At 43.0% G+C, this 22,420-nt stretch overlaps 1 protein-coding gene and 1 long non-coding RNA gene across 3 annotated transcripts in view; one reads left to right on the top strand and one right to left on the bottom strand.

Annotated features, from left to right (window-relative positions):
- Positions 1-754: 754 nt before the first annotated feature.
- Positions 755-21,769, top strand: LOC132391422 (uncharacterized). Its single transcript, XR_009511203.1, has 3 exons — positions 755-827; positions 20,684-21,253; positions 21,680-21,769. It is a non-coding gene; the product is annotated as an uncharacterized LOC132391422 (long non-coding RNA).
- Positions 9,735-22,420, bottom strand: part of naalad2 (N-acetylated alpha-linked acidic dipeptidase 2) — a 110,827-nt gene continuing 98,141 nt past the window's right edge. For both annotated transcript variants that reach the window (XM_059964601.1, XM_059964602.1), the window contains 4 exons: positions 21,768-22,032; positions 18,829-18,910; positions 17,474-17,566; positions 9,735-11,576 (listed from right to left, as the gene is read on the bottom strand). In XM_059964601.1, coding sequence (XP_059820584.1) covers positions 11,390-11,576; positions 17,474-17,566; positions 18,829-18,910; positions 21,768-22,032 — 627 coding nt within the window. In that variant the 3' untranslated portion in view covers positions 9,735-11,389. The remainder of the gene's footprint in view (positions 11,577-17,473; positions 17,567-18,828; positions 18,911-21,767; positions 22,033-22,420) is intronic.

Raw genomic sequence — 22,420 nt, 5'->3', positions numbered from 1 at the left:
GCCAGTACTCAGCTTTGCCGGATCCGGAACTTGGGAATTTTGAGAACCTGCTAAGAAAATATGCCTACACATTGTAGAGCGTTATAACCGAATTCTTGATATATTTATCAGTGAAGGAAGTTTTGGATTGGGTTCCCAATGGAAAAGAATCCTCTGAAATATAACCCCCGAGAAACCATTTAGCGCCCATCGTAATCTCGTTAAAACATAACACGGGGTGGCGGGATCAGTACGTGTACTCAGTATTGAGTTTGCCACTACCATGTACAAAAGATTAAAACAAATGCGATATGATTCTGGCTTCAGGTTGAAGGTTGTTGATTTTGCTAAAGGAACGAATAATTCTGCAGCTGCTAAGAAGTTTAGTGTAAACGAGAAACAAGCGAAAGAGCGGAGAAAGGCAGAGGACATGCTGAGGAAAATGCCAAAGATGAAATGTGCAAACCCGGGAAAACATGCCAGTGGCCAGAATTGAAAGAAAAAGTTTTAGTGGGTGAATCACCAGCGATCGTCTGGATACATTCTTTCCAGAGAATTGATTCGAGTACGAGTGTTGAAATAGGATGAAAAACACAGGTCAGCGAAAATTTCAAAGCTACGCGAAGTTGGTGCACCTGATTTATGAATAGACGTGATCTTGTGGTGAGACAAAAAACAAAGATTGCCCAGAAAATTCCCGCGGGGTGTTGTTTACGTTCAGGAACACTGCTGGATGGACGAAGCGGGTTGCTTGAAGGGGGTTAAAGAGGTGTGGCGTTGACGTCCCGAAGGTTTCAAGAAGCAAAAGTCGCTACTTGTCTGGGACATGTTCAAAGCGCACTTGTCAGGTGAGACAAAAGCAGCACTGAAAGCTGAAAATACTTGACATTGTAGTCATCCCCGGTGGTTTGATGTCCGTGCTCCAGCCATTAGATGTGAGTTTAAACAAACCAAAGAATTCATGCGTCGACAGTGGAACAAATTTGACTCAAAAACAGCCAATAAATACGACCTGTCCTCCATCTATTCGTTTTTCCAAAGTTGGTACCCTCTCTATAAGAGGACCCCTAAATTTAAAGCCAAATTCTCAGCTTATACTCCGGAATTTACGGTAAATAACAAATTGCCCGGGTTCAAAGTTCCAGCTATCGTAGGCTTTTCCTGTTCTCAGGAACGAAGCCCACCCCTGAAGGGGAAGAGGAGTATGGGACGTGGGCAGAGCAGTCCTCTCAGTTGCTGGATGGGTGGCAACGCTCTGATGACGAAAAAAGACAGGGATTGGTTGAAAATTTGAAGGGGCTGGCTGTTGACGTAGTGAGATCTGTAAAGACACAGAACCTCTTTGTTACCTCTGTGGCCTGCATGCAAGCACTAGGCGTTTGGCACGATGGGATGCCTAATGGACGGGGTTTTAGAACATGTTTCAGGAGAAGGGAGAGAAGCTTTCTGCCTCCATTTTTCGGCTAGAAAGGCAGCTTGCAGCACAGAGGGGCCATTCATGCGACTCAGCTGAATCAGTTAAGAATGGACCAAGTGGCATAAGGTGCCCATTCACCGGACCTGATCACTTGGGGTCTCTGAAAGTCTCGTAAGACACATCCCCCTCCCTCGTTTGTTGAGATGATCAGAGAGGTATGAGGGGAGGAGAATGCGATGGAGGTGCAGGAGGCCTCCATCTGCAGGGTATAGTCCTTGGTAGTGACTTGGCTGAAGTGACCACTGATAACCAACCCTGGGGAGTGGTAAAGGAGCTCATGGCAGACTTTAGGACTGAGATGTCCTGCTAGTGGCAGGGGTCCCATGAGAAGGGGAGCAGCCGATGTCTGTTATAACTGGTGAAGAGAGACACTTCAGCTGGTACTGAGAACAATGGGAAACCTCTTGGAGAATGAGCCCCTGGGTACCTAAGCAGAGAGATCCAGTCCTGGCATCTCGGGGTGGTGAGGGGAATATGTTCCCAGCAAATATATCAAGGAACATGCTAAAACAAAAAACACTATTCCTAAAGGCTTAGTGTATCGCTACAGATTGAGGGTATTTATGTTAGAGCCATACTTGACACCGGCTGTCAGGATCCTCTGTTCATTTTACAACTGGTACTTGACGCATTTGCCATTTCTCCACACAGTGTGCCAGAGATCTGGGGTCTTAGTTGTCATTGAAGTTGGAGTTTTCAGAGACAAATGTGGGAGTAGCTGAGGTCCTTGATACATTAGCACTGATTTATCTGGACCCAGTCAAGAGGGACGAATACTCCTATTATGAGGAGGCTTATGGGAGCCTGCAAGGAGAAAGTTGGAGAGGGCTTTCTGGAAACATTGTCCATTCACCCTGTGTTCCAAGCTGCTTTTGATGGAGTGAATGGCCACATGGGACTGGATGTTAAGCATAAACGAGGGACTGTGTGGTTCCCACAGTCTAAACCAGCCATGTTACATCCTGTGGAAGTCGCGAGAGTGATGGGAACCCCAAACTTTCAAGAATGCTGGAGGCCGAGGCCCTCTTGGTGGCTACTCCGGAAGACCACAAAGAAGAGTCAGGGTTATCTGCTGGGGTACTGGTGATGCCTGAACTGCAGAAGCTCTCTGTTGTGCAGGTGAACAAGATGACAGTGAGTGTCAGGAACACTTCGGAACAGGTGGTCACCCTTAGGCAGAGGATGCCACCTCTTCCCAGTGATGGTAATGTCTAGTGTCCCTGTGAGACATAGCAGGGAGAAACTCTTTGAAAAGAGGAAAGATGATTGGGGACTCCCTGGTACCTGGAGGGTGGAAGAAGAGGTTGATAGAGAATATGTTGAAGCTAGAAAGTGTCTTTTCTACTGACTAGTTCCAAGAGCACTCACCATACCATCCAGCTGACAGAGGACATCTCATTCAGAGAAAGGTCGCAGCGACAGGCACCTCTAGAGATGGAGGACATTCAGCCCCTGAATGGGATATGGATTCGGAGGATGAGGAAATGGGGGTGTGGTATACACTGCCTTTTGCTAACTCCCTGCTAAGTGAGGAACAGACTCCCAACCCTTATCACATTGAGGCAAGTGGAAACGGGGGGGGGGGGGGGGGGGGGGAACTATCTGTGGACAAGCAGGTTTGCAGCTGGACCACAAAGAAGGGCTGGGCTCTAAAGTAACTAGGAATGAAGCTGAGCTCAGCGAAGTGGAAGAGGGGCCTGAGTTGCTGGAAGGCACGAGTAATAGACTGATCGAGGCCTTGCCAGGTAGACCAGAAGTATCCCAAGGAATGTCTGAAACTGGAGACATAGATGATGGGATATGGAGGTCTCAATGAGTCAAGAGACTCCCAGATAGGCTGGCCTATGTAGCATCCGGGTAACAGGGTTGTGACTATTCCCCTAGTGATTTACCATTTACAAATGGATTAGAGGTTCTGACGTCACAAAATTCCTCTAAAAAGGTTGTTATTAATGACGGGATGACAAATTATTTGAAAGTTGTGAGGACACAACTATGCCCTGGTTCACATGTTTACTGTTATGCTGCAAATATTTCATTTAGCAGTCTGTTCTACTTTCAGCCTATTTGAGTTATTTTTGTAGATAAGGGATTAAGTAGAATGTGTACCATCCAATTAGCAGAAGGTTTTCTTGGTGAGGGGCAGTAGGGTTGGTCTTGGGCCTTTATTCGAGAGGAGATGAAGAGAGAAGTCACTGGGGAGATCTGGTTGTAGCGTATGATATGGTGGGAAACCTGATAGTTTGAGATGGATTGCCAGCCAAGAGTCTTACCATTAATGCTACATTCTGCGATATTTGACCTACCAAACTGACCTGCCTTTGACAAAGCTATGCTGACTATTCCTAATCATATTATGCCTCTCCAACTGTTCATAAATCCTGCCTCTCAGGATCTTCTCCATCAACTTACCAACCACTGAAGTAAGATTCACTGGTCTATAATTTATTGGGCTATCTCTACTCCCCTTCTTGAATAAGAGAACAATATCTGCAACCCTCCAATCCTCTGGAACCTCTCCCATTCTCATTGATGATGCAAAGATCATCACCAGAGGCTCAGCAATCTCCTCCCTTGCTTCCCACATTAGCCTCGGGTACATCCCGTCTGGTCTCAGTGACTTATCCAACTTGATGCTTTCCAAAAGCTCCAGCACATTCTCTTCCTTAATATCTGCATGCTCACACTTTTCAGTCCACTGCAAGTCATCCCTACAATTGCCAGGATCCTTTTCCGTAGTGCATACTGAAGCAAAGTATTCATTAAGTATCTCTGCTATCTCTTCCGGTTCCATACACACTTTTCCACTGTCACACTTGATTGGTCCCATTCTCTCATGTCTTATCCTCTTGCTCTTCACATACTTGTAGAAAGCCTTGGGTTTTCCTTAATCCTGTCAGCCAAGGCCTTCTCGTGGCTCTCCTAATTTTATTCTTAAGCTCCTTCCTGCTAGCCTTATAATTTTCTAGATCTCTATCATTACTCAGTTTTTTGAATCTTTCGTAAGCTCTTCTTCTCAACTAGATTTACAACAGCCTTTGTCCACCACGGTTCCTGTAGCCTATCATCCTTTCTGTCTCATTGGAACGTACTGATGCACATTTCTTCTGTACATTTCCCTGAGAACATCTGTTTCCAAGTTATGCTTCCAAGTTCCTGTCTGATAGCCTCATTGTTTCCCCTTACTCCACTTAAACATACCCTAACTTGTCTGCTCCTATCCCTCTCCAATCTATGGTAAAGGAGATAGAATCATGATCACCATCTCCAAAATACTCTCCCGCTGAGAGACCTGACACCTGACCTGGTCCATTTCCCAATACTAGATCAAGTGCAGCCTCATTTCTTGTAGGCTTATCTACATATTGTGTCAAGAAACCTTTCGGAACACACCTTACAAACTCCACCCCATCTACACCCCTCACTCTAGGGAGATGTCAATGAATATTTGGGAAATTAAAATCTCCCACCACAAGAACCCTGTTATTATTACACCTTTGCAGAATCTGTCTCCATATCTGCTTCTCGATGTCCCTATTACTAAAAAAAAAACACCCAGTAGAGTTATCGACCCCTTTTCCTAACTTCCACCCACAGAGACTCCATGGACAACCCCTCCACGACTTACCCCTTTCCCGCAGCTGTGACACTATCCTTGATCAACAGTGCTATGCCTCCACCTCTTTTGCCTCCTTCCCTGTCCTTTCTGAAATGTCTGAAGCCTGGCACATGAAGTAGCCATTCCTGCCCCTGCACCATCCAAGTCTCTGTATTGGCCACTGCATCATAGCAGCTCCAAGTGCTGATCCACGCTCTAAGCTCATCTTCTTTGTTCATAACACTCCTCACATCAAAATAAGCACATCTCAAGCCATCAGTCTGAGCATGTCCCTGCTCTGGTCACCCACCTATTCTCTCTTTCCTGTCACTTCAGTTCAGTTCCCACCTCCCAGCAGTTCTAGTTTAAACTCTCCCCAATAGCCTTAGCAAACCTCCCCACCATGATATTTCACCCTTGGGAATCAAGTGCAACCCGTCCTTTCTGTACAGGTCACACCTGCCCAAAAAGAGGTCCCAATGATCCAGAAATCTGAATCCCTGCCCCCTGCTCCAATCCTTCAGCCATCCATTTATCCTCCACCTCAATCTATTCCTATACACACTGTCACATGGCACAGGCAGTAATCCCGAGATTACTACCTTTGAGGTCCTGCTCAACTTCCTTCCTAACTCCCTGTAGTCTGTTTTCAGGACCTCCTGCCATTCTGTACCTATGTGTACCACGACTTCTGGCTGTTCTTCCCATGTAAAGTTATCGTGGATGTGATCAGAAATATCCCGGACTCTGGCACCTGGGAGGCAAACTACCATCCGCGTTTCTTTCCTGCGTCCACAGTCGTCTATCTGACCCCCTAACTGTAGAGTCCCCTATCACTGCTGCCATCCTCTTCCTTTCCCTACCCATCTGAGCCACAGGGCCAGACTCTGTGCCGGAGGCATGACCACTGCTGCTTCCCCCTGATAGGCCGTCTACCCCAACAGTACTTGAACAGGAGTACTTATTGTTAAGGGGGCCAGCCACTGGGGTACTCTCTAGCATCTGCTTCTTGCCCTTCCCTCTCCTGACTGTTGCCCACTTATCTGTCCCCAGGCCCTGGTGTGACTACTTGCCTATAGCTCCTCTCTATCACCTCCTCACTCTCCCTGACCAGACGAAGATCATCGAGCTGCATCTCCAGTTCCCTAACACAGTCCCTAAGAAGCTGCAGCTCAACACACTTCGCACAGGTGTGGCCATCCAGGAGGCTGGGAGTCTCCCGGACTTCCCATGTCTAACATAGAGCACAGAAAACTGGCCTCACACACATACTTTGTATTCTACACAGATAACCTACCTCACCTCGACCCTTTATCACCAAAGCCCTGTTGATCCAAAGCCTTCCTACTCTGCCTCCCTCTACTCAGACACCCGCTGTATAAATCTGTCTTTTTAAACTCTTCTCACTGGCTGACCTCCATGTGCTTGTGCAGTCATGCCCTGTTCAAACCGCTGAATAACAAAACTTACCTGCCAGTACTGTGTTAGAATTGCCTGGCTCAGTTGTAAAGTCATCCAACCGTAACACTATGTCTAGAGATGATGCCTGATTTGTTGTCCCACAATTCCAGCATGTTTTTTTTTAATACATATTTTGCCTCTCTGAATAACTACCTTCATTTGAAAGCATTGTGTCACCTGGACAACTTTGGTCTCCCCAAATTCAGCTTTTCCTATCCCTTCCCTCCTTAAAACAGGTTTTCTCACATTTTCAGTTCTGATGAAAGGTCATTGACCCTGAAACTTCAATTGTTCCTCCACAAATGCTGCCTGTTGAGTATTTTTAGTAATTGTTTTTATCTTGAATATCTACTGAAATGATGCAATCAAGACACCTTGAGTCAAGTCGTCACTTTTATTGTCATTTCGACCATAAGTGCTGGTACAGTGCATAGTAAAAATGAGACTTTTTCAGGACCATGGTGTTACATGACACAGTAGAAAAACTAGTCTGAACTACGTTAAAAAAGAGAGAAAGCTACACTAGACTACAGACCTACACAGGACTGCATAAAGTGCAGAAAAACAGTGCAGGCAATACAATAAATAATAAACAGGACAATAGGGCAAGGTGTCAGTCCAGGCTCTGGGTATTGAGGAGTCTGATAGCCTGGGGGAAGAAACCATTACATAGTCTGGTCGTGAGAGCCCAAATGCTTCAGAGCCCTTTCCCAAACGGTAGGAGGGAGAAGAGATTGAATGAGGAGTGCATGGGGTCCTTCATAATGCTGTTTCCTTTGCGGATGCAGTGTGTAGTGTAACTACAAGGTACACTGCAGATGCTGCAGTCAAATCAAGACGTACAAAAAAAGCTGGATGAACATCAACTTCGCCAACTTCTGGTAATTCCCTCCCTCTCCCTTACCCCATTCCACCTTCACTGTCTCCTCTTCTAGCTGCCTATCACCTCTCATGACTCTGCCTTCTTCTATTAGACATAGTGCTTTCCCCTTACATTCCTTCTTCTCCTCTCCTGCCTATCCCCTCCCTGCTTCCCCTCCCCCACCTTCTTTATAGGCCCCCTGCTCCCTCCTTCTTTAGTCCTGACAAAGGATCTTGACCCAAAACGTAGACTGCTTCTTTCAACGGATGCTGCCCGACCTGCTGAGTTCATCCAGCCTTTTTGTACGTCTGTGTAGTGTAAATGTTCATGTTGGCGGGAAGAGAGACCCCGATTATCTTCTCAGCTGACCTCACTATCCGCTGCAGGGTCTTGCGATCCGAGATGGTGCAATTTCCAAACCAGGCAGTGATGCAGTTGCTCAGGATGCTCTCAGTACAACCCCTGCAGAATGTGATGAGGGTGGGGGGTGGGAGATGGACTTTCCTCAGCCTTCGCAAAAAGTAGAGACGCTGCTGGGCTTTCTTTGTTATGGAGCTGGTGTTGAGGGACCAGGTGAGATTCTCTTCCAGGTGAGCACCAAGAAATTTGGTGCTCTTTATTATCTCTACCTTGGAGCCGATGTTCAGCGGGGAGTGGTCACTCCGTGCCCTCCTGAAGTCAACAAACATCGGGTTTCGGCCCGAAACGTCATCACTACCTCCTCCCATAGATGCTGTCTGGCCTGCTGAGTTCTGCCAGCATTTTGTATTTTTATTTATTTCCAGCATCTGCAGATTCACTCATGTAACCATCTCTTTTGTTTTGTTCACATTAAGAGACAGGCTGTTGGCTCTGCACCAGTCTGTTAGCCACTGCACCTCCTCTCTGTAAGCTGACTTGTCATTCTTGCTGATGAGACCCACCACAGTCGTATCATCGGCAAACTTGATGATATGGTTTGAGCTGTGTGTTGCAGCACAGTCGTGGGTCAGCAGTGTGAACAGCAGTGGACTGAACACACAGCCCTGGGGAGCCCCCGTGCTCAGTGTGATGGTGTTGGAGATGCTGCTCCCGATCCGGACTGACTGAAGTCTCCCAGTCAGGAAGTCTAGGATCCAGTTGCAGAGGGAGGTGTTCAGGCCCAGTAGGCTCAGCTTTTCAATCAGTTTCTGAGGGATGATTGTGTTGAATGCTGAACTGAAGTCTGTGGACAACATTCGAATGTATGTGTCTTTTTTGTCCAGGTGGTTAGGGCCAGGTGGAGGGTGATGGCAACGGCATCATCTGTTGAGCAGTTGGGACGGTACGCGAACTGCAGGGGTTCCAGTGAGGGGGGCAGCAGGGTCTTGATATGCCTATTGACAATGGATGTAAGTGCAACGGGACGGTAGTCATTTAGGCAGGACACTGAAGACTTCTTTGGCACGGGGACGATGGTGGTGGCCTTGAAGCACGTTGGAACAGTGGCGCTGATCAGGGAGATGTTGAAGATGTCAGTGAGAACATCTGCTAGCTGGTCTGCACATCCTCTGAGCACTCTACCAGGGATGTTGTCTGGTCCAGCAGCCTTCCGTGGGTTGACCCTGCACAGGATTCTTCTCACATCAGCCACAGTGAGACACAGCGCCTGGTCATTTGACTTCCTCACCACCACGTCATTTTCTGCCTCAAACCAGGCGTAGAAGTTACTCAGCACATCTGGGAGGGAGGTATCACCCGCACAGTCAGGTGATGTTGTCTTGTAATTGGTGATGTCCTGGATGCCCTTCCACATGCGCCATATGTCACCGCTGTCCTGGAAGTGGCTGCGGATTCGCTGGGCACGCTTTGCCCCTCTGATGGCTCGGGACAGTTTGGCCCTTGCTGCTGTTAGAGCTGCCTTGTTGCTAACTGAAGGCGGAGTCACGGGACCTCAGCAGCGCACACACCTCCGCGGTCATCCATGGCTTCTGGTTAGCGCATGTAGTGATGGTCTTGGACAGAGTAACATCGTCAATGCACTTGCTGCTGTAGCTGGTCACTGATGCTGTGTACTCCTCTAAGTTGGCAGAGTCCCCATCGGTTGCAGCCTCCCTGAACATGTACCAGTCAGTGTTCTCAAAGCAGTCTTGCAGAGCAGAGTTGGCTCCTGCTGGCCAGGTATTCACCTGCTTCTGAACTGGTCTGGAGCGCCTGACAAGAGGTCTGTATGCTGGGATTAGCATAACAGAGATGTGGTCTGAGTATCCGAGGTGGGGGCGTGGCTCTGCCCGGTACACGTCGGGGATGTTTGTATAAACTAGGTCCAACACGTGTCCCCTCCCCCCCCCCCCCCCCCCCCGTTGCAAAGTCCACATACTGATGGAATTTGGGGAGCACTGACTTAAGGTTCGCGTGGTTAAAATCACCAGCAACAATAAACAGACCATCAGGGTATGAAATCTATAAGCTATATTTTATGCATATCACCAACCAAATGAATCTTACCAAACCCAAGTATCACATTTAATGACTGACAGTAAAAATTCATCAAAATATACTAGTCAAACTTCACAATTTGAATGAAATGCCAATTTTTATGTAAATGAGGAATATATTTAAACATACAATTAATCTAGAGGAGGTCAAACTCTGGATTTCTGAGTTTTACAGCAACGTGATTAAATAATTAAAAGTTGTACATAGTATTGAGGCTATAAACATTCTGATATTGCTGGTGGTGACCTCAGCCAGGATGAGGTGACTGGTCCTAGGTTAGAATCTGGCTGGCTCCTTGCACGCTTTCCATCCATGCTGAGTAGAGCGTCCAGCTAGCAACTCGGCTTCGTGAAAGAAAACAGATAAAATGCTAAAGAAACAGCAAGGTTGCTGCCCAACGCACCACAGGGCACGGAGAGAAATAGCAGCAGCAAACATTCTGATAGTTACAATGCAAGGTCAGCTGGATATATTGAACTGAATTTAAACATAAAATCGATATTATTAACAAGTTTCAGAGTTGCTGCTATTTTAAACAGTTGGATGCTCACAATTCTGGTATTTGAATACTGATTGCAATTTGCAATTTATATTTATGTAACACTTACCCAACAGGCTGGTATATGTCTAGGGGAAAAGGAGATCCAGTCACTCACCAACCCCACCTCCCGTATACGCAGGTGCCGTGAGAATCAAGTTTATGCCGCGCATACATACACAATATCAAACTCACACCAGATACTGTTATGCAATACACTTTAAAGATTTTACTAAAACTAAAAGAGTACTATGCAATACAGTATATATGAAGGAAAAGAAAATAAAGTAAAAGGCGCCAACTTATCAAAGTTCAGTCAGTTTAGTGCACAACGTTGAAGCTGAACCATCGAACCATTCAACCCCTCGTCACTTTCTTCCGACCTCCATGTCCTTGCACCTGGGATCACCCCTGGTGGTCGACCGAGCAGTGCAGCGCACTTCCAACTTCCTCGGCGTCTCCTTCCCACCTCCCCTCAAAAGACCGCGAAACCCCCCCAAGTTCCCAGCCTCACAAGACAAAATAACATTCCCCATTGGTTAACAAATGAATACAATCCCCATATCAGCAAGTCCAAAGCTAAACAACTGCAAGAGAAAACACTTATCAAACATAAAAGCATTCCTACTCTAGTAAACCAAAGAAGCCATTTTGATTAACATACCCAGTACACTGTACATTTACATCAACATATTTAGCCTGAATTATCCTGTTGTGTACAAAGATTAGCTTTTAATATGATCCAACTAAAACAGAAAATGATAATTAGCACATCTGAGAGTACATTATAGAGAACGATGAACAAATAATTGGTTTTGTGTGAAAGATAGCTTTATTTGATTTCCTTATATTCTGAAATGGTTAGTCAAGATAGGATGGGCTTAATGATACTTCTTTAGCTCCATTTCTAATTTCTTTTCCACAGCATCTCAAAGTAAATTGTTCTTGTCTTGTGCACTGAAACACAGTGAAAAACTTTGTTTTGAATACCATCCATCAGTCATAAAACCAATTAAATTACATTTGCTTTAATGTCTCAGCAGAAGCCTGCACTGTAAAGGACGCAATAGCAATCTGCTTTTTCACTTCCTGCCAGGCTTTATATTGATCTGGAACATATGCTGTGTCAAAGAGTGCATCATAGATTCCTGGAAAGGGTATTCCTGCATACTTATTGTGGGCACTAGGAGCATAAATGATATGCCTATGAGAGAAAAGAAATGTTTAAAAAAAATCAAATGCCACATCTATCAAATAGCATTGTCAGAATTTGACATACATTAGTGGTGCTTAGTTAATGTTCCAAGTTAACAGAATTAAACTACCAAAACACAACAACCTGGATTTAAAGTTTACATAAATAAATCTTTTTAAAAAATATACTTGTAGCAACAAAGTTATTGTTGAAAATATCCATACCAACAGCACCAGGTAAAACTAGGACATTATTCCTTGAAAAGTGGAGATGCATTAATGAGAACAATGGAGACCCGTGGGTTTGAACAAAAGAATTAGGAGCAAGAGTAGGTCATTGGAGCTTTAAGCCTTCCCCATCCAAAACAACTGTAAATCTGATCACACCTGGCCTTACTTTTCCTAATCACTCCCCATAACTCTCAAATTTCATATACTTTAAAAATGTAGCCATTATATATTGAATATATTCAATCAACTCAGGCTCCAACCTTAGTTCTTGTATTTGCTGCAAAGTGTATTCCTGAATTCATTTGCAATTTAGTTAAGCCTATATTTACATCTACTCTTTCAACTGATTTGAGTTACATTCCTAATGTGAACTGAAAATTTTGATAATCTTAAATGATAGATTATGAATTTTATATTGTGCTATTAAATAATAATTTTCAAGTAAAGATCAATCAACTGGTCAATTGAGCTTCTAGTGTAAGAAATGCATCATCAGCTTTCAGCTTTCACCATTACAGTATTCTAAGAGTGATAGCACTCTTAGCACTCTGAATTTCATCATTTGAGATAACGCTATGAGTAATATAGATCAGGGATGAAGACAGTTTGGTTGATCTTGATTTGAGAAGTAATCTATTACTCACTACTAGGGGATCAGTTATCATTGTTCAGGATTAATGAATATCATAAAGAAATGTTTAAAATAGCACTGGTGAAGCACAGCTGGTAGCAAACAAAACTAACCGTATTAATCACACTTTTTATTGATTACAAATACTGCAATCGATAGCCTGTTACTTCCTTTTCGGATTTGAGCTTTTGAATTGCCTGTATGACCTGGCATTTTTGCAATTTTTGCAATGAGAACTCAAGTCTCAATGGTGCTGGACAGTTGTAGCAGGGCGTATATGGCCCGAATCAAGATGGTGGGGCCTGTAACTAAGAGCAGGGAATGAGCCAATGTTTGACCATTACTGGAGCAGACTTGGACGCGATTCGATACAGCAGAACTGAGTCGAGACAGTGGGGCCCGAGAGTGAGGACGGACCTGAAGCTTGGCCGATTCAAGCACCAGGCCAAATTGGAACGGCTGAGTACAGGCTGCAGCAAAGCGACAAGGCCCAAGCCTGAGTGCATATTGAAGCGGCACGGTCTGCGGCCAAGAGCAACCAACAACCTGAGGTTTTGTCAATTTAAGGGCCGGGCCAGATTGAGAAGGTCAGGGTGTCAGGGTGTTCAAGCTTCTTGCTCCGTAAGGTTTACTCATCTCTGCAACTAACCCAAGCTGGCTAGTAGAAGTTTGGTTGATTGTTTAGTTTAGTAAAATGATTGCAGACATATTGGCTCCAAGTGAGAAGCCATCAGTGCGCAGTGGAGGGTGTCGTCTCAGAATGTTGGTGGGAGTGTGTGAGCTTGTGAACAGCAAAGCAAACACTTCCAATGAACCTTCCTTGAAGTTAACCAATCAGAATTTCTGCTGCTAAACTGTATACAGTGTTTTGAACCAGCCAACATCTAATCAATATCCATTTGGACCCCAGATGTGCATATAAGCAGTCATTGTGAGGAGACAGCAGCCTCAATTGCACACTTCTGATGGCTTCTCGATTGCAGTCAAAATGTCTGCAAACAATTTGCCAAGCACAGTGACCAACCAAACTTCCAAATTACTGGTCACTGACCATGGATGAGCGCAAGCACCGAATATGTTTATCACAACTGACGGCTTCTCTTTCTGCTGTGTGTCCTGCACTCTGGGATTCCTTCCATAAGTCTCCCCATCCTCTCTCGGTATTAGGACACAGTTGCAAATTAACTTGAACCAAGCCTTTGATCACCTGCCTTGCCATTTCCTTTCATGCCTAAATGTTACTTTTTATTTGACAATGATCCTGCAAAATACATCAACACTTCTTAAGCATAAGAAAAACAGTTTCTTTTGCTGTTTAACATCCACCCAGCTCTGTAGCAGTGTGGAGAGAAAAGATTTGTGTAAACTGTAGCTTTATCTCCTTTTGCTCATTTCTGCAGAGGAGTCACGCGTTGGTGCTTCTACCTAAGATCTTCACTTACCTGGACTGATGATTGGTCTGGTAATGGTCAGTGAAGCAAAGAATGCTGTTTGTGGATATTGCAAGAATATTTGACATAATTGGAATACAAACACGAGAAAATCTGCAGATGCTGAAAATTTAAAGCAACACGTAGAAAATGCTGGAGAATTTCAGCAGACCAGGTAGCATCTATGGAAAAAGAGTAAACAGTCACTGCAAGAGTTCACATTGTATTCTGTCTGGGTAGTTTCCAACCTGATGGTATGAACATCGATTTCTCGAACATCTAGTAAGTGCCCCTCTCTTCAAAATTCCCCATTCCTGATTCCCTCTCTCACCTTATCTCCTTACCTACTCATCACCTCCCTCTGGTGCTCCTCCTCCTCCCCTTCCATGGTCTTCTGTCCTCTTCTATCAGATCTCTCCTTTTCCAGTCCTTTATCTCTTTCACCAATCAACTTCCCAGCTCTTTACTTCACCCTCACCCTTGTACTACTTCCTTCCCACCCCCCCATCTTCATACTTTTGACTTTTCATCTCTGCTTCCAGTTCTGATGAAGGGTCTTGGCCTGAAGAGTCAACTGTGTACTCTTTTCCACAGATGCTGCCTGGCCTGCTGAGTTCCTCCAGTATTTTGTGTGTTGTTTTGAAATGATTGGATTGTTTTGCAGCACCTAAGGAATTCTTTAGGCTGGAATTAATGAATGAGGTGGGTCCAAGGGTTCAACAGGTGTGATCATAAAACCCATGAGAGTTCACACAGTTTTCCAATCAATTAACTCAAAAGAACATAATTTTAGATTATTCATTTACAGGTAAGCATTCTTCCCCAAGTGGACGGATGCATGTAGAAATAAGAAAACTAACCACATTACGTTTCATGGGCCAGATGAATCATTTCCATCATCATTGGAGTCTGGTGCTCCGCTGTCAGGTTTTTAACCATGTCTTGATAACAGAGCAGCAGCTTCCACTTAACACCCCTACATCCAATCGACTACCACTCTCTTCCACGCCGTCTTTTGCCTGCTTGCTTCCCTAATCCATTTGCCTATATTTTCTTTATCCTGTAAGGAAGGGAGGGCCAATTACCAGATGTAACTGAGTGGTACATCTGTGCGATTCTTTGCCATAGGCAGTGGTAGAGGTCAAGCCTTTATGTGTGTTTAAGGCAGAGGTTGATAGATTCTTGATTGGTCAAGACATGAAGGGATTTGGGGAGAAGGCAGGAGATTGGGGCTGAGGGAAAAATTGGATCAGCCATGATGAAATGGCACAAAAGACTTGATGGGCAATGGCCTAATTCTGCTCCTCCATCTTGTGGCCTATCCTTGGTTAATGGAAAACTCGTGCTCCAGAACTAGCTATGAATCCATCCAAGTTCCAGTTTTGTTACCTCTCACAATTTGGAAAACTGTTCAGATATTCAAGAGCAGTACAATTCAAATTGGCCATTCTTGCCCAGTAAATCTACTCAGCAAATTGGTGGAAGGTGTTCCTATCAATCTAAACATTATCTTGATGTTTAATTCCAGTTTGTCAGAGCCTTGGTCCAACTACAGATCAAAGAGTTGAACCTTAGAAGTGAAGTAACAGTGACAGCCCGTAACATCAAATGTGACCAGAAGTGGCATGGGAGAGCCTGCAAATTCATCCTTTATAATCTGCTTGTACTGTTCCTTCTACTGTTTTTGCTTTGACTTCCTTTATTTACTCAGGGACTTTTCTGCCCCTTTGTGCATTTCCATCTTGTCCTTTTTCTTAATTCCCTTTGCTTCTGTGTTTTCAAGCAAGCAAAGAGTTTTTGATTGTTGAGCTTTATTGTCAGAAGGTCACCCTGTCAGAGGTGAGCTGTGTGCAAGAGGTGGCAGATCATGGCTGAAGGCAGGAATCTGACCATGGGAAGTGGAAGTGGTTTGGGTCAAGAACATAAAATTGGGCTTGGAATATAGTACTAAGGAACAGAGCGCAAAGAGCTGGCTGACTGGAGAGGTTACACTTCAGAAATACAGTAGTTTTCACTAATAGGTCACTAACAAGGGGAGAGAATGAACAAAGGGGCTGGTACGAGTTGCATAGAAATTTCTTAATGAGATTCAGAGGATAGTGAATTCTCTGCCCTGGGGGTGAAAGAGACCAAATCATTGAATCTTTTATAAGGCAGAAGTATTTGAAAGACCAAGGAATTAAAATTTATTGGGAACCGGTACAGAAAAAGAGTTGAGGCCTGCATAGATTAGCCTTGATCATATTGAATGTGGGGCAGGCCTGAGGACCATTTGTCTCCATTTTCTTGCGTTCTATTTAAATATACATACTATATAAAACTAACACTTTTAAAATCAATTTAAATAGGCAGATTTTTGTTCTAGACTGGCTGGCTATTGCATCTTCCTGCGCCCTTGTCTCACATTTTTCAGCAACTATCAGTAGTGCTAAAACCAAGCCAGTTATAGAGCATTGACAACATTCTATCGGCTACCGAGTTCGAGATGGAGAAAGATTATTATTCACAGCAAACAGCTGACCACAGCTGTGCCCAGTTCTGGTCACCTCACTACAGGAAGGGTGTGGAAACTATAGAAAAAGTGCAGAGGAGATTTACAAGGATGTTGCCTGGATTGGGGACCATGCCTTAAGAGAACAGGTTGAGTGAACTTGGCATTTTCTCCTCCGAGTGGCAGAGGATGAGAGGTGACCTGATAGAGGTTTATAAGATGATGAGAAGCACTGATCGTGTGGATAGTCAGAGGCTTTTTCCCAGGACTGAAACAGCTAACATGAGAGGGCACAGTTTTAAGGTGCTTGGAAGTAGGTACAATAGAGATGTCAGTGGTGAGTGCGTGGAACGGGCTGCCAGCAACGGTGATGGAGGCAGATGCGAAAGGGTCTTTTAAGAGTCTCCTGGACAGGTACATGGAGCTTAGAAGACTAGAGGGCTATGGGTAACCCTAAGTAATTTCTAAAGTAAGTATATGTTCAGCACTGCATTGTGGGCCGAAGGGCCTGTATTGTGCTGTACGTTTTCCATGTTTTCTAAATTTCTACAAACTCAGTTTGTTCAGAAAATCGAGTCTGCTCAAAGAACAGAGGAAACAAACAGCAGGAACATTTCCAAGGAGCCAGGAATTACTCCAGAAAAGTAGAGTAGTTAGTGAATAAATACAAACTATGTACATCAAATTAGCTAGTAAATTGTAGCAATATCATCACAAAATTTGATTGAGAAATCACATAATCATCTCATCTCACCTTGTCACCATATGTCGTCAACTAATTACTGTCATGGTCTCCACCTTTATTCATAGTAAGATATGAGCCTATTTAGAATTTCCTACAAATAGCTCCGGCTATTATCCTATGAAGCTAAACGCATTATTCATCCATTTTGGTTAGTTGAGGTCATTAAAGAAAAATATAACTTTAAAAACAAAGATCCATTAAGTTGACTAAGTACTAGATTAAGCAAATAATTCAAGTGATTTTAACAAGCTGAAAAGCAACAAGGGGAACATGGTGACTGACTAAACTTCCTATGAATTTAGGAGTTATTTGTACAGCAGATGAGTGTGATGAAAAGAACCAGATAATGGGGCCATCATTAAAGGCTCACAGTACCTACCTGTAGAAGGGTCTCCCTGGTAATCCCTGAGGATGAATGAAGGATCTTTCCAACAGCATCAACTGGTCATTTAACATTCGTGCCACTAGGGGGCTGTTAAAGACATTCACAAAGTGACAAATTACAATCTTTAAGAAAACTTAATTTGTCTCAATTTTTTAGAATAATAATTTTAGTATATTTCAGGGTAAATTAGGAGGCCACTCAACCCATTGTGTCTATGCTGACTTTCTGATAAATCTAAATTCCCCACTTATGGGTTAAGAATATCTCTGAGCAGCTGCCAGAGGTAGTTATGCATGTTGGTACAATTGACACAGATAGAACACAAGATGAGATCTAGCAGAATGAGTATACAAAGTTAGATAAGAAATTAAAATGCAGGACCTCGAGAGTGGTGACCTCCGGATTACTCACGGTGCTATGGCTAGTTAGCTCAGGAATAGAAGGGTAGGCCAAGTGAATGTGTGACTGAAGAGCTGATGAAAGGGGCAGGGATTCAGGTTCTCAAATCATTGGGAACTCTTCTGGGGTAGAAATGCCCTGTTCTACAGGGATGAATTGTACTTGAAAAGAAGGGGGAACCAATATCTTTCACTACCACAGAGTGTTTATACTAGATAGGCAGGTGGGTGGGACTCAAAAGAGTGAAGTCAGTGAGAAACTGAAGTCTGTAAGCCTGGTGATCAGGATAACCATGTTTACAATAGAAGAACACATAGGACCTCTGCTTTAAATTACACCTATGTGAATGTTGTTGTGGAACGATTCTCACGTCAAGGTCTAAACTCCAGAACCTATCTGAAATAATCATTAACAGGAAATTCTGCAGATGCTGGAAATCCAGAGCAAACCACACAAAGTGCTGGAGGAACTCGGCAGGTCAGGCAGCATCTATGGAAATGAATAAACAGCCAATGCTTCAGGCCGAGACCATTCATCAGGGCAATCACTGAAAATGGTCAATAAATTGTTGTGCATACTCTTCCTTTCAGTAATCAGCCATCACCTTCATTCATCAGCCCTGATTAAATTCAAACATTTGCTTTTATTCTCTCTTCATATCTATGAATTCATACATTCACAGTTGCAGGTTCAGCTCATGGAACTCCAAAGTGGGCCAATACTGAACTATGCTTTGTTTTGAGCTTTTTCACGCAATGGAAAGAGTGTAAGATCTCATTCCAGTTTGTCCACTAAATCACAATGGATGATGGCCAATGTCGAACAACGGACAGAATCCAGGGTTTGCCTTATTGAAGAATAGGGGGATAAAGAAAATGTGGCAAGAGATGGAACAATAACAGAGAAAGGGGATAAAAGATAACTTGAACTTCATTCCGTTTAATACTCACTTGCTAGTGTCAATCATTTTTAATCGTTCATGAAACTCCATGGCAACACGTGTAAAGTTAAGTGCAGCAGAGAACAAAGAGTCTGAAATATAATTGCAACTAAATTAATTTCAGGGAATGCACTTCTAATTAAATGAAAATTATTTTAAAACTTCGCCCTCATTGAAAATAGAAGTAAATCACTTTCATTGTTGCTAGTGTCTGTTAAATTCTACAAGTAAAACTTAATTTAACATAGAATCAAACTTGCATAATTATTAGAGCAAAGAAATAGAATAATAAAATGTTTTGTTGTTTTAACATCTCTGGCAGGAAAGCTTGAAGTAACCAGCCCCTATATTAATAAAACAAGTGTTAATTTTCAGTGCCACAAAAGGTTGTTTGACAATAATTACAATTCATTGCCTTTCAGAATTTACTTGTCCATTAAACGGTGTTTCTGTGTACTTTATTACTGGACCTAATTTCTGCAACTTTGCACACATCCAAATATTTCAATTCTCGAGTCTCTTGACAGCCAGGACAGTAAAAATCTGTTTTCGTGTTTAGCAATGCATATAATATTAATAGCATTCGCTGTTCTATATACAATGAAACAATGGTGAGGGTCAGTAGCATCAGAATATTTTAATATCAAAACAGTTCATGTTTCAGGGCATGATTTGAAAAGTCAACTCTTCATCTCCTCTCTCCATAGATGATACCCAACTGTTAAGTACGCTTAACATTTTCTTCTTTTAATATCTATTTGATATACTGCAGAGCATTTAAGTGATTAGATTTTAATTAATTGGAAATAAAATAGCAGAGATTCAATCAGACAAACAGCTTCCACCCAAGCTACAATCTTTCTGTAATTAAACATTGTTCGTATCTTTGGGGTGGAGGTATAATTTATAATGGACTAGGGTAACAATTCAGTATCTTAAATTATCATAAAGACACAATGTCCTACTGTTACCTTAGGTGGATGCTCTGCGGTTATCTTTCAGACAGATCAAAGGAGAAATTCAGAATCGGTCAGCATAAAAGCATGTTTTGACTGTGCTTACTTTGATATTTACCCATTTTTTTCTTGACAAGCAGAGAATGCAACCAGTGGCTAATACTTGCGTATGGGTTTAGTAATGGTAGCCAAAAGGCAAATTTCTCTGGAGCTGTTAAGCTATTTTGTCCTTATTTATTCATTAGCAATGAATAAATGTCAGCTCACTGAAAATAACATTGATCATAATTCATGCATTAATGATTTACAACATGATTCACTGCATATCAACTATTAATAGCATTAAGGAACAATTTAACAAGTGTGTGAAGTGATAAAATGACATGCAAATAATCATCATTAACAATCCAAACTACAATTATCAGTAGGCTTCCAATAACTCAGTGCTTCAATTTCCAAAGAATAACACGACGTATACATTAAAAATGCCTTGGGTATAGTGTCAAATATGTAGGAAAATTAGATACACTATACTTGGGACTGCACAAAATCCATTAACAGGCCATGAGACTGGTGAGAGACAGAACAGCAAAATGTTCAACGCAATCGCATACTTAACGATCAAGCTCAAAGAAAGAATGAAATTAAAATAAACTTTGGTGTCTGACTCTGAATGCAGAGAGAAAACAATGGGTTAATTATGAGAATATACTGGGTAAGACACTGACGTGTGTACACTCTCTGCAACGACAGCAGCATGACAAGACCACGTTTGCATGTGAGTGAATGCATGTGTAAGGAGTGCATTTACAGAGTACTTTCCATCATACAAACATACAAGATTCAACGTGAATTTATTATCAATGAATTGTAAAAATTATACAACCTTGAGATTTGTTTGCCCTACAGGCAGTTGCAAAGCAAGGAAGCTGAAGTAATACCAACCCCTAGCACCGACAGAGAAAGAGAAAAGAAACAAATCACACATGCAATAGAAGCAAGCAACAACAGAATTCCGAACCGTACTGAGTCCTGAAATCCAAATCTTCGAAGCAGCTTGGAGTAGGCCCAAAGCCTCAGTATTCAGCTCATCATGTTAGTGAGGCAAGTTGCCACAAAGTTCACAGACAAGATGTACAGCAGCCAGGGGCAGTGCCATGGAGAGAGGAGCCCCCTGTCTATCTGGGCCAGTGTTTAAATTGTCTGAAGCTTGCACTAGGAACTGGGCCCCAGCATGGCAAATTGCTCCAGCCAGATTTGCTGCCAGAGAAGCTATTCTCAACCTCTCCAGTTCAGCCTGGCACTTAAAGTGATCCAACTTCATCCAACTCTCAATACCATGTCTTTCCAGTCTCTCCGGGCCAGTGTTTAGATTCTCCAAACAGTGATTCACTTCAGACCTGGATTTCGCTGCCAAAGAAGCCATTCTCAACCTCACCAAATCAGCTTAGCACTTGAGAGATCCGTGCTCGCACCCAGGTAAGTTGTACGGCTATCGGAACTCCTCCGTCCTGTCCTTTCCGACCGGCACGGCTCCAATTCAAAGTATGTAGATTTTGCAGCACAGCAGCAGGGCACATCTCTTGCCCTCAGCTGTCTCTTCATTGTTTGCAGTGATACCACAATTTACTTCAAAATATGTGTTACTGATAATGTTTTTAATCAAATTCCTTTGTTTTTGAACCGCAAGTAAGCTGTCGCACGTCTTTGGTAACGCCATCTTAAAGCTGTAAGTCAAACCACATACAGCCAAACAAACCACATATTATAGCAGTTTGGGCAATTCAAATTTGCCCTTTCAGAATTTACAAATAACTATCAAAATGTCTGGAATAAGAAATAAAAAGTTGCTCAAATGAAATTTATATGAAAAATGTAACTAAGCCATTTCTTTTGAACTTGCAGACGAGGCAGCATCTCATAACACAAAACCATGATATGGACCATTTCCAAGGAACGTGACTCTCCTGCAACACAGGTTGTCTATACTCACCGAAGACAACATGATACTTGTCAAGCAGCATTTGATTCTGCTTTGCTTGCTCATAAATTACTTTTGCATATTCATTCAAAGCATCAGCATAATCCCTGCAGTCAAAAGGTATGATGGTAGAGTCCGCTATCTCATAAACTAATCCTCCTCTTATCTGGGCCACTGTAAGCAGTTTTCTAAAGGATGGGTCATAGAACTGTTCCACCAACTCAAATGTTTCATACACAGTATGATACATTGGGTAATTGCTGTATTTGTCAATTTTCTGCAAAAGACAAGAATATCCAAGCCTGTTAACCAATGTTAGTGACAGTAAAGTTCATTATGAAAGACATTTGCCTGGAATTCATCATCAATTCACACTTGCAAAGTTTTGTTGCAAATAAACACAGAAAATTTTGCTATTGTGCAGGAGCAGCAACAAGGAGTGAGGGTCAACTTATTGTCTCAGGACCATTTTATATCTGCTAAAGATCAGCAAAAATTAATTTATTCTCCCCCTCTTCTGTAAATTGGTGGTTAAATGTGTAAAACCCTGGGAAAGGTCTTTCTGTAGAAGCAGTGTTTGGGTTAAGGTTAGAAATAATGGATGCTTTGGAATGTGAACTGGGTCATTTGTTTGGTGGGAGATGAAGTGGGAAGACACTGGAGAG

This window comes from Hypanus sabinus, chromosome 3 (genome assembly GCF_030144855.1).
Source record: "Hypanus sabinus isolate sHypSab1 chromosome 3, sHypSab1.hap1, whole genome shotgun sequence".
NCBI lineage: Eukaryota > Metazoa > Chordata > Chondrichthyes > Myliobatiformes > Dasyatidae > Hypanus > Hypanus sabinus.
This window is presented reverse-complemented; position numbering and strand designations above follow the sequence as displayed.